The sequence below is a fragment of the Taeniopygia guttata genome, chromosome 28 (genome assembly GCF_048771995.1).
Source record: "Taeniopygia guttata chromosome 28, bTaeGut7.mat, whole genome shotgun sequence".
NCBI lineage: Eukaryota > Metazoa > Chordata > Aves > Passeriformes > Estrildidae > Taeniopygia > Taeniopygia guttata.
The window spans coordinates 536165-547708 of NC_133053.1; the positions used below are offsets into that span (position 1 = coordinate 536165).

General features: G+C 62.4%; 1 protein-coding gene across 1 annotated transcript; it reads left to right on the plus strand.

Moving 5' to 3' along the window:
* Nucleotides 1-484: 484 nt before the first annotated feature.
* On the plus strand, nucleotides 485-10556 carry CERS1 (ceramide synthase 1). Its single transcript, XM_030257151.4, has 7 exons — nucleotides 485-864; nucleotides 5951-6110; nucleotides 6652-6832; nucleotides 7577-7738; nucleotides 8736-8883; nucleotides 9460-9596; nucleotides 10011-10556. The coding sequence occupies exons 1-7, from the start codon at nucleotides 643-645 to the stop codon at nucleotides 10051-10053; spliced, it is 1053 nt and encodes a 350-aa protein (XP_030113011.2). The 5' UTR covers nucleotides 485-642; the 3' UTR covers nucleotides 10054-10556.
* The last annotated feature ends 988 nt before the right edge of the window (nucleotides 10557-11544 follow it).

Genomic DNA, 11544 nt, shown 5'->3' on the forward strand with positions numbered 1-11544 from the left:
GAATCCCCCAAATTCCCACCTGGATCCCCTCAATTGGCGTCTGAGACCCCAAACTGCCATCCCAGACCCCCAAAGTCCCCCCCGGATCCCCCCGTTGGCAGCCGCGGGTCAGCGCTGGCACCGCCGGTGACCCCCCGGCCTCCGCCCCCGCTTCCATCGCCCCCGCTACCGAATTTCGGCTTCTCTTCCCTTTTCTCTCTTTTCTCTCTTTCCTCTCTCTTTTCTCTCTTTTTTCTCTCTTTCCTCTCTTTTCTCCCTTTTCTCTCTTTTCTCCCTTTTCTCCCTTTCCTCTCTTTCCTCTCTTTCTCTCTCTCCTCTCTTTCCTCTCTTTTCCCCGTTCCCCCCGCGCTCTCTCCGCCGCCGCCGCCCGCCGGGAGCCGCGGCCGAGCCCGCGGGGGCCGTGCCGTGCCGTGCCGTGCCGTGCCGTGCCGCGCCGTGCGGTGCCGTGCCGTGCGGTGCCGTGCGGTGCGGTGCGGTGCCGTGCCGTGCCGAGCCGTGCCGAGCCGAGCCGTGCCGTGCCGTGCCGTGCCGTGCCGTGCCGTGCCGTGCCAGGGGGCGGCTCCCGCCCGGTACCGGCGCGGGGGGAGCGCGGTGCCCGCCCCGCCGGAGCCTGCGCGGGGCCGCGGCCGTGGCAGCTCCGCGATGCCGCCTCCGGAGCCCATGCCCGGCTACGGGGAGCTGCTCCGCCGGGGCTACGGCAGCCTGGCGGCGGCGGCGCGGGGCTGCGGGGACTGCGGCTGGCGGCTGGCGCTGCGCACCTGGGCCGAGAACGCGCACCTGGGCTGGGCCGAGCTGCTGCTCTGCGGGCTCTGCGCGCTGGGCTGGACCGCGCTGCGCCGCGCCTGCTCCCGCCGCCTCTTTCGGGTCAGTGCGGGGCTCGGGCCCGGGGGAACGGGGCCGGGGGCGCGGGGAGAGCCCCGCCGCGGGGCTGGGGATGCGTTTGTGGGGGGGGGAGGGATGCGCCCCGCTTGTGCTCCCCGAGATCCATCCCGCAGCGCGGAGCATCCCCAGGGACCGGGGCAGCCCCCGCCGCCTTCCCCGCGCCGCAGCCCCGCAGGGCTGAGCGGATTTTCTTCCAGGTTATTCCCAGGTTGCTCCGTGCCCTCCTCCGGCGCTGCATCCCCGAGGATGGAGCATCCCGGCGCACCGGGAGAGCCCCCCCGCCCCTGCTCCGGTTCCCCCCGCCCCTGCTCCGGTTCCCCCCGCCCCATCCCCCCCTGATCCATCCCCGCATCCCCTCAAGGTTGAGGTTATTTCTTCCCGGTTATTCCCGGGTTATTCCCGTGTTCTTCCGTGCCTTTTACCGGGAGCTGCATCCTGTGAGATCTGAGCATCCCGGAGCACCGGGAGAGCCGCCCCTGCTCCATGTCGCCCTCCACGTTTCCGTCCCTGCCCCCACAAGGCTGAGGCGTTTTTCTTCCCGGTTATTCCCGGCTTTTTCTCCCGGTTATTCCCTGGTTTTTCCTCCCGGTAATTCCCTGTTTTTTTCCGTGCTTCCATGCCTTTTCCAGGGGGCTGCATCCTGCGGGATTGAGCATCCCGAGCACCGGCAGAGCCCCCGCTGCTCCTTTTCCCCCTCATTCCCCTCCATGTTTCCATCCCCGCATCCCCACAAGGCTGAAGGTTATTTCTTCCCGGTTATTCCCAGATTATTTTGGTGCATCCCGAAGGATTTGAGCCCCCCCACCCCGCTCCTCCCCCGCTCCCGTTTCCATCCTGCATCCCCGGAAGGTCACGGATGTTTCCTTCGCGCTCCTTGCCCGAGGGGGCACGGAGGGGACACGGAGGGGGCACGGAGGGGACACGGAGGGGACACGGAGGTGACACGCAGGTGACACGGAGGGGACACGGAGGTGACACATTCCCGCAGTTTTTGGAGCAATCTCCGTCCCCGGCTCGGTGCTGCAGCGCGGGGATGCGGCGCTCCCGGTGCCGCCCGGCCCCGCCGCTGTCCCCGCCGCTGTCCCGCCGCCGGGCGGGGGTCCCGGGCAGGAGGAGGCTCTCGATCCCCTCCCGGGACCCCTCCCCGCCTCCCTCCCGGTGCCGCCGCTCCGTTTCCCCGGGCCGGGCAGAACCTTCGGCAGTTTGGAGCATTTTGGGCTCGGGGACAGCTTTTTGTCACCTCCCCGTGCCCGCAGCCCTTGGGGAGGCTGGGCCGGGCCTCACTCAGGTCCTGGCTGAGCTGTCCCTGCAGTGTCCCTAAAATGTCCCTAAAATGTCCCTAAAGGGGCTCCTCAGGGCGTCCCAACCTTGTGCAGGGTCCAGCCTGAGCCCTCCAGGACTGAAAATGAGGAATCTGCCGGGAATTCGTGCCAGGCTGGATTTTCCCTCATTCCCCAATTCCCGGTCTGTCCGTGGTGCATGGAAGGGGCTGAAGATGAGGAATCTGCAGGGAATTCGTGCCAGGCTGGATTTTTCCCCTCATTCCCTGTCAGGGGTTGAAGGGGCTGTAGATGAGGAAAGTGCTGGGCATTTTTGCCAGCCTGGATTTCCCTGGCAGGTCCTGGCAGCCCCTGGCAGGCCCTGGTAGCTCATGGCAGGTCCTGGTGGCCCCTGGCAGGTCCTGGCAGCCCCTGGCAGGTCCTGGCAGCCCCGAGGCGCCGTTCCCTGGGGAAATGGGTCACTGCTGTAACTGCAGAAGGGCCAGGGGGGCTGAGGGGTTCCCGTGGCTCCGGCTGCGGGGCTGATGCTGATGAGATGCTGAGCAGGGCTCTGGTGGCATCAGCTTTCCCCCGGCAGCAGGGAGGGACAGCTCCGTCCTCCCGGGCTGTATTTTAAAAAGATTGGAAAATTCCCCGGCTGGAATTGCTGTGGGGAGGGACGGGGACTGTGACTTGTCTGTAAACCCTGCTGGGTTTGGGTCTCACCACCCCTGGGGGGCAGGGCTGGGTCAGGATGGTCCGAGGGCAGAAAAAAGAATTGTTTGTGCCCAGAACTTCTCCCCTGCCCAGGAAAATAAACCCAACCCTAACCCTGACCTAAACTCTAACCCAAAGTGTAATCCTAATCCTAACCCTAAACCTAAACCTCACAGGATTCCCGGGATCCCCACAGGATTCCTGAGCTCCCCATGGGATTCCCGATCTCCCCACAGGATTCCCAGTGCCCTGACAGAATTCCCAGTTCTCTGATAGAATTCCCAATTTTCTGACAGATTTCCCAGTTCTCTGACAGGATTCCCAATGCCCTGACAGGATTCCCAGTTCTCTGACAGGATTCCCAGTGCCCTGACAGGATTCCCAGTGCTCCCCCCTTCCCCACCCCCAGCTCTGCCCAGGGGGACCCTCTCAGCCGTTCCCCCAGCCCGGGTGGGAGCTGAGGCCGCCGGGCCGGGGCTGGCTCTGCTTTTCCTGCCCTCAGCTTTTCCAGCCTGGGAATGAGGAGGGAAAAGGACACAACAAAGGCCCCTTTATTCCCCGGGGCCCGGGGCCTCCTCGCCGCTCGCCGCCTCCTGCTGCTCCTCTCCCCAAGCCATGCGGAACCGAGGGGATAAAGGAATTTTGGCTCGATATTTGGGTGGGAAATTCGCCTTTTCCCGCTGCTGGAGCTTGGCACGGTGCGGGGAAACTGAGGCACGGAGCTGGGTGGGTGACGGTCACTGCCGGCCCCACAGCTCGGGAATTTTTCCTGGTTTTCCCTTTGGAGGCAGCCAGGGCAGCGCTGGTGGGGGATACTGGGGGGAGCTGCTCCAATTCCCAAAAAAGCTGCGGCTGCCCCGTCCCCGGCAGTGCCCGGGCCAGGCCGGGCGGGCTCTGCGGCTCCCGGGGTTTGGGATCCTTCGGGAGCCGCATCCCGGGAATGGCCGGGCCGGGAGCGGTGCCAGGGGGGCACAGGGGGCACAGGGGGCACAGGGGCACCCCACAGCCCTGGGAAGGGCCGGCAGCCTCGGGAGCTGAGCTGAGCTGGCTCGTCCCTCCCGCTGGCACTGCCAGTTCCCGGGATGCTCCGTGCCAGCCGCTCCTTTGTGTCCCCCGGGAACGTTCTGTGCCCGCAGCCGGGGCTGGCACCGGCCCTGGCACCGGCCCCGGCCCCGCCGGGCTCCTTCCAGCCCTGGCACCGCCGGGCTCCGGCCCGGGGCACCCAACTGCTCCGGCTGGATGCCCCTTCCCTCTGCCCGGCCCGCCCAGGTCCGGCTGCCGGGGCGGGGGATGGATTTAGGGATCCCTGGGGGTGGATTTAGGGAGCCCTGGCTGTGAATTTAGGGATCTCTGAAGCTTGGGGTGGATTTACGGACCCCTGGCTATGGATTTATGGATCCCCGCCTGTGGCTTTATGGATCCCTGGAGCTTGGGGTGGATTTCGGGATCCCTGTGCGAGCATTTAGGGATTCCCGGCTGCGGATTTTGGGGTCCCCGGCCGTGCCGGAGGCTGGCGGAGGGAGCAGCCGCGTTCTCTCCCCGGGAATGCTCCCCGCGGGCAGCCCCAGCCCCTGCCGCGGCCCTTCCCCATCCCGGGGCGGAGGAGGAGGAGGAGGAGGAGGAGGAGGAGGAGGAGGAGGGGAAGCGGGCCGGTTGCCCTTTAAGCAGAGCCCCGGCCCGGTCCCGGCTCCCGCCGCGGCTCCGTCGCCCCTGGCAACGAGCATCCCTGCGCCGTCACCATGGCAACGGCGGCCGGGTGACGGCAGGACACCCCCCCCACCCCCGCCACCCCGCAGGGCCACCCCCGTGTCCCCCGTGTCCCCCGGGGCCGCTGGGTCCCCCCGCTCCGTCCCGGGGCTGCGGCGGAGCCGCGATGGGGAAGGGCCGGGGATGATGTGGGGTGAGCGGGGCCCTGAGGATCAGCACCCCAAAGCTGTGCCTGCCCCACAGACCCCACAGACCCCACAGTCCCCACAGACCCCACAGACCCCTGTGGGGTGAGCGGGGCTCTGAGCATCAGCACCCCAAAGCTGTCCCTGCCCCACAGACCCCACAGGCCCCACAGACCCCACAGACCCCACAGACCCCACAGACCCCTGTGGGGTGAGCGGGGCTCTGAGGATCCCAAATCCCCGTGGCCGTGCCCATGTCCCTGCCATGTGGAGCTGATCTTTCCGTGCATTATTTATTCCCCTCCCAGCCCTGTCCCCTTTTCCCCTTGGAACCCCGAGCTTTTGGGATCGGAGCCCCTGGAGCAGGGGCCAAGGCCTGGGGACAGCTGGGGCCTTAATTTAGGAGCAGAAAGTGCTGACCCGGGCAGGTCCAGTTACTCTGCGGGAGTTTTGTTTTCAGCCTGGCTCCTCCGGAGCTCCCGGGGCGGGATTTGGGAATTCTCAGCGCTCTGGATCCCCCAAACCCCTCCCTGTGCCCCCCTGGCCTGGGCTGTGTCCAGGGGCTCCGGAGGGATCCTGGAGCTGCCACTGCCCTGATGGGAGCTGGGTCCGTTTATTCCCAAAAACCCAGGGCTGTGCCATGCTGGGTCCATTTATTCCCAAAAAACTGAGGCTGTGCCATGCTGGATCCATTTATTCCCAAAAAATCCATGCTGAATCAGTGGATGGATGGATGGATGATGGATGGATGATGGATGGATGGATGGATGGATGGATGGATGGATGGATGATGGATGGATGGATGATGGAAGGATCCATGGATGGATGACGGATGGATCCATGGATAGATGATGGATGGATCCTGGATGGATGGATGGATCCTGGATGGATGGATGGATCCCTGGATGGATGGATAAATCCATGGATGGATGGATGGATGGATGGATGGATGGATGGATGAACGGATGATGGATGGATGGATCCCTGGATGGATGGATGGATCCATGGATGGATGACAGATGAATCCATGGATGGATGGATCCTGGATGGATGGATGGATCCTGGATGGATGGATAAATCCATGGATGGATGACAGATGGATCCATGGATGGATGGATGGATCCATGGATGGATGAATGGATCCCTGGATCCTGGGGACGCTCCCTCCCCCGGCTGATGCAGTTCCCGTTTCCCTCGCAGCCCTTCGGGGAGTGGTGCCAGCTGCAGCCCAGAGATGCCGCCAAGATGCCCGAGAGCGCCTGGAAGCTGCTCTTCTACTCCGTGTCCTGGTCCTACGGCGCCTACCTGCTCTTCTGCACCGAGTACCCCTTCTTCCACGACCCGCCCGCCGCCTTCCGCGGTGAGCCACCCCGAAATCCCTTCTCGTGCTGCTCCGGCCGCAGGACGGGCACGGGGGGTCCCGGCGTTCCTTCCCTGCGGAATATTATGATTTAAACTAATATATAATAATACAGACTATTTTTATTCTTCTATAATAATATAGATGATTTTTATTTTTGTATAATAATATCGATTATTATCTTAGAACAATCTATAAAAATATAGATTATTATTTAATAATAATCTATAAAAATACAAATTAATTTCATTTTCTCTACGGCAACACGGCTTATTATTTAATAATAACCAATAATAATATCAATTATTATTTAATAATATAATGTAACTGAATGTAATATTATAATATAATATAATGTAATGTAATGTAATATTATAATATGATATGATATGATATGATATGATATGATATGATATGATATGATATGATATGATATAAATAAGACTAGAATAAGAAGTTATTTGAATTTCCCCCACGATTTGCTGCCGAGCTGTGCGGGCGCAGGGATGGTGACCTGGTGGCCGCTGTCCCGTGCCCGCAGGCTGGCAGCGGGGCATGGCGGTGCCCGCGGACATCGCCCTGGCCTACCTGCTGCAGGGCAGCTTCTACGGCCACGCGCTCTACGCCACCGCCTACATGGACACCTGGCGCAAGGACTCGCTGGTGATGCTGCTGCACCACGTCGTGGCGCTGACCCTCATCGCCTCCTCCTACGCCTTCAGGTGCGGGATCCGGAGGGGATCCGGCAGGAATGCCCTGGGAATTCTGTGGGGATCCGGCGGGGATCCGGCAGGGATCCTGTGGGAATGCCCTGGGGATCCTGTGGGAATCCTGCGGGGATCCGGTGGGGATCTGGCGGGGATCCTGTGGGGATCCTGCGGGGAGTCTGCGGGGATCTGGCGAGGATCCCGCGGGAATTCTGTGGGGATCCGGCAGGGATCCTGTTGGGATCCTGTGGGAATCCTGTGGGGGTCCTGCAGGGATCCTGTAGGATTCTGAGGGGATCCAGCGGGGATCCTGCAGGGATCCAGCGGGGATCCTGTGGGTATCCTGCAGGAATGCCCCAGGGATCCTGTGGGTATCCTGCGGGGAGTCTGCAAGAATGCCCTGGGAATCCTGTGGGAATGCCCCAGGAATCCCCCAGGAATCCCCCGGGCTCCAGAGCGGGCTGCGGGGCTGGGATGGGGCTGGGAATGCCAGCCCTGGAGCCAACATCGGCCTCCTCCCGCTCTGCTCCCCCCTTTTCCCCATTTCCCCCCCATTTTCTCCTGCTTCCCCCCTTTTTTCCCTGCTTTCCCCTTTCATTCCCTGTTTTTCCCCCATTTCCCTGTTTTGACCCTTATTTCCCTATTTCCCTGTGGTTTCTCTCCATTCCCTGTGGTGTGTCCCCATTTTCCCCGTGGTTTTTCCCCATTCCCTGTGGTTTTTTCCCCATATTTTCCCCATTTCCCCCATTTTTCCCCCAGGTACCACAACGTGGGCATCCTGGTGCTGTTCCTGCACGACGTCAATGACGTGCAGCTGGAGTTCACCAAGCTCAACGTCTACTTCAAGCACCGCGCCGGGGTCTACCACCGGCTCAACGATGTCATCTCCAACATTGGCTGCCTGGCCTTCAGCGTCAGCTGGTGGGTCGGGGTCCCTGATCCCAAATCCAACCCTCCCTGGTGGGTCAGGGTCCCTGATCCCAAATCCAGCCGTCCCTGGTGGGTCGGGGTCCCTGATCCCAAATCCAATCTTCCCTGGTGTCCCCTGATCCCAAATCTAACCTTCCCTGGTGGGTCGGGGTCCCTGATCCCAAATCCAGCCGTCCCTGGTGGGTCGGGGTCCCTGATCCCAAATCCAGCCATTCCTGGTGGGTCTGTGTCCCCATCCCAGTCCCAACCTTCTTCCCCGCTGGATCTGTGTCCCCCTCCCACTCCTGATCCCAATCCTGACCCTCCCTGGAGGATTTTGTCCCCCAAATCGGATCGCAGTCCCCTCTCTCCTCCCGGTCTTTGGGGGATTTTTGGCTCCCCGCCGAGCCGGAATCCCTCTGTAGTGCCGGGTGAGAGTGGCTGCGAAATTCCTGCTGGGACAAATGGGCCCGGGCAGGGCGGGGGGGAGGAGGGGGAGGAGGAGGAGGAGGAGGAGGAGGAGGAGGAAGAGGAGTTTTTCCCGGCAGGAAAAGGGAGGCGGGGCTGCCCCAGATTCCAGCTGCTCCTGGGGCCTGGGGGAGGAAAGGATGGATGATGGATGGATCCATGGATGGATGGATGGATGGATGGATGGATGGATGGATGGATGGATGGATGGATCCATGGATGGATGGATGATGGACAGATGGATGGATCCATGGATGGATCCATGGATGGATGGATGGATGGATGATGGATGGATGGATGGATGGATGATGGATGGATGATGGATGGATGATGGATGATGGATGGATGATGGATGATGGATGATGGATGGATGGATGGATGGATGGATGGATGGATGGATCCAATGATCCATGGATGATGGATGGGCTGTGCTGCTCTGTCCCTTCCCCAGGAGCAGGGCTGGGGTCAGGGCAGCAGCCGGCTGTGCTGGCTCTGTCCCTGCCAGGGGACGCTGACCCCGCGCTGTCCCCGTCCCCGGCAGGTTCTGGTTCCGTCTCTACTGGTTCCCCCTCAAGGTGCTCTACGCCACCTGCCACTCCAGCCTCCAGGCTGTCCCCAACATCCCCTTCTACTTCTTCTTCAACGCCCTGCTGCTCGTGCTCACGCTGATGAACATCTACTGGTTCCTGGTGGGCGCTCCGGGCCGGGCTGGGGACAGCAGGGACACGGCCCCAAGTGTCCTCGCTGCTGCTGGGACTGCAGGGACGGAGGAGGTTTTGGGGGATCGGGAGGGGTCCCCTTGGGAATTCAGAGTGTCTGACACCCCGGGATTAACAGCGGCTGGGATTGGAGAGAGGTGTGAACGTCCTGGGAATGCTCCTGCAGCCCAGGATGGGGATTCCAGAGAGGTGTGAACGTCCTGGGAATGCTCCTGCATCCCGGGATGGGGATTCCAGAAGGTGTGAATGCCCTGGGAATGCTCCTGCAGCCCAGGATGGGAATTCCAGAGAGGTGTGAATGTCCTGGGAATGTTCTGCGTGCCCCAGGCTGTGGGGAGGGGTGCGGGGCAGAGAAGGGCAGGGAGCTGCTGATTCCATCATCCCCGGGATGAATCCTGCCAGGAATTCTGCTCCGAGTCACAAACCCAATCCCGGGGCTGTGACCATCCCGGGGGGAGCTGCCCTGCCCGAAATGGGGTGGGGGCGGCAGGGAAAGGTCCCCCCGGGCTCGGGCCGTGCCTGAGGGTCTCTGTCCCCTGTCCCCAGTACATCGTGCTGTTCGTGGCCAAGGTGCTGCTGGGGCAGATGCAGGAGGTGAACGATGTCCGCGAGTACGACGTGGAGGAGAGCAGGAAAGCCGGGAAGGAGGCTGGGATCCCGCTGCCCCCGGCTCTGAAGGAAGGGTACGGACAGTTCCAGACTGGTTTGGGTGGGAAAACCCTAAAGCACATCCAGTTCCACACCCGGGACACTTCCCACCATCACAGGGTCTGGCCGGGGACACTTCCAGGGATCCAGGGGCAGCTCTGGGATTCCCTCCCATTCCCTCCCAGCCAGGAATCCCTTCCCAATATCCCACCCAAATCTCCCTTTTCCCAGTTTAAATCCATTCCCTGTGTCCTGTCCCTCCATCCCTGTCCCCAGTCCCTCCCCACTCTCCTGGAGCCCCTTCAGGCCCTGGAAGGGCTCCGAGCTCTCCCTGGGGTTTTCCCTGTGGGAGCGCCCGGTGCTGGCCCCATCAGGCTGCACAAACCCGGGGGAGGGGGGAAATGGGGTGGGGGTCTGCAGTGCTGACCAGGGGCTCTGCTCCTCCCCAGGCTGCACCTCAAGAACGGCCTCGTCAAGGACAAGAGGTTGTGAGGGCGGCGTGGCCACGGCTGCCAGGACCTGGCCCTGCCAGGACCCTGCTCTGGGACCCTGCCAAGGACAGGCCCGAGGAGAACTCCCCCTGCCCCCTGCCAGCCCAGTGCCAGGACGGGCCCCTCGGGGCTGGGCCGTGCCCTGTCACCTGTCCCTGGGGCTGGGGGCTCCCTGGGCACAGTTTGGCGGCAGACTGGTGGCTGTGCCGGCCCAGGGAGGGGCTGGGGCTGCCTTTGTGTCCCTGGTGTCGCTCCACGTTCTCAGCCCCCTGGACACCCACTCTGAGCCTCCCCCAGCTGCTCCTGCAGGCTCCAGCTCCAAACTGGGCAGGGGAGCTCCTGTCCTGCCCCGGGGAGGGGACCCCGAGCCCAGCTGTGCTCCAGCTGCCAGCCGGGGCACCAGAGGTGACCTAGGAGGAGTCACTGTCACCTGCCTGGAAATCCACCTCAGGAGCTCCAGCCCAGCCCTTGGAGGAGGCCCAGGAGGTTGGAAAAGCTTGGAAAGCCCCGTGTGGTTCTTGGAGTGGCTTCAAAAGGTCCTGCAGGTCCCTGCTGGGGGATTCCTCCCAGGACTGTCCCCTTGCCGAAGGAAGAACTGAGAATTCCTGCTCCCAGTGCTGGGTTTTTGGGAAGAACAGAGAATTCCTGCTCCCAGGAATGGGTTTCCAGGCAGTTCCAGCCCTGCAGGTTCCAGGTCCCTGTCCTGTGCAGCTCTGTGGGTTTGGGTCTCTCGCTGTCCCCTCGCTGTCCCCTCCCAGGCCAGGACCCGCAGCTCCCTCCCGAGCAGCTGGAGGGAGATCCAGGATGTCAATTCCAGGGGGAATTTGTGGGATTTGTTCCATGTTTGGTCTGGAGGTGATTTCCCTCCAGACTTGTTGTGTCTGAGCCGGGGACAGACTCTGAGTGGGGCTGCTGGAATGTCCCCAAGCTGTGGCAGGGCCTTGTCCCTCCCCCGTGACTTCCAGGGTGTCAGAGGAGCATCCCAGGGCTGGAATTCTTTGGTTTTCAGTGGGGTCTGATCCCCCAGAATGGGCCGGAGCAGAGCTGGGCTGACCTTGGGGGGCTAAAACTGAATTTTCCAGTGCTGGCATTGAGCTGGGTGGCTCCAGCTGTTTTTGGGGGCTGTGACATCGAGGCGGCGGTGGCAGCTCTGCTGTGATGGCCAGGAAGGGACTGGGGGACCTGGGGTGCCTGGCTGGGGCAGGACCTGGCGCTGGGTGGGGATTGGTGCTTTGGGGGGTCAGTGGTTTTTTGGGGCCGATGGTTTTTGGGGCCGTGCGAAGCAGGACTTTGATGGTTTGATGTGCTGGAGGTTGACGGCTTTAAGAGAGAAGGGTTGGACGCCGTGGTTGAGCTAAAAAAGGGATTTTTGGGGGGGAGGAAGAGCCGGCTCGGGTCTGCCCCAGCTCCGGGCAGGGCTTTTGGGGGCAGCGCTGGATTCCCATCCCCACCCCTGACCCACGGACCGTGCGGGCGCTCCGGAGCAGCGGGA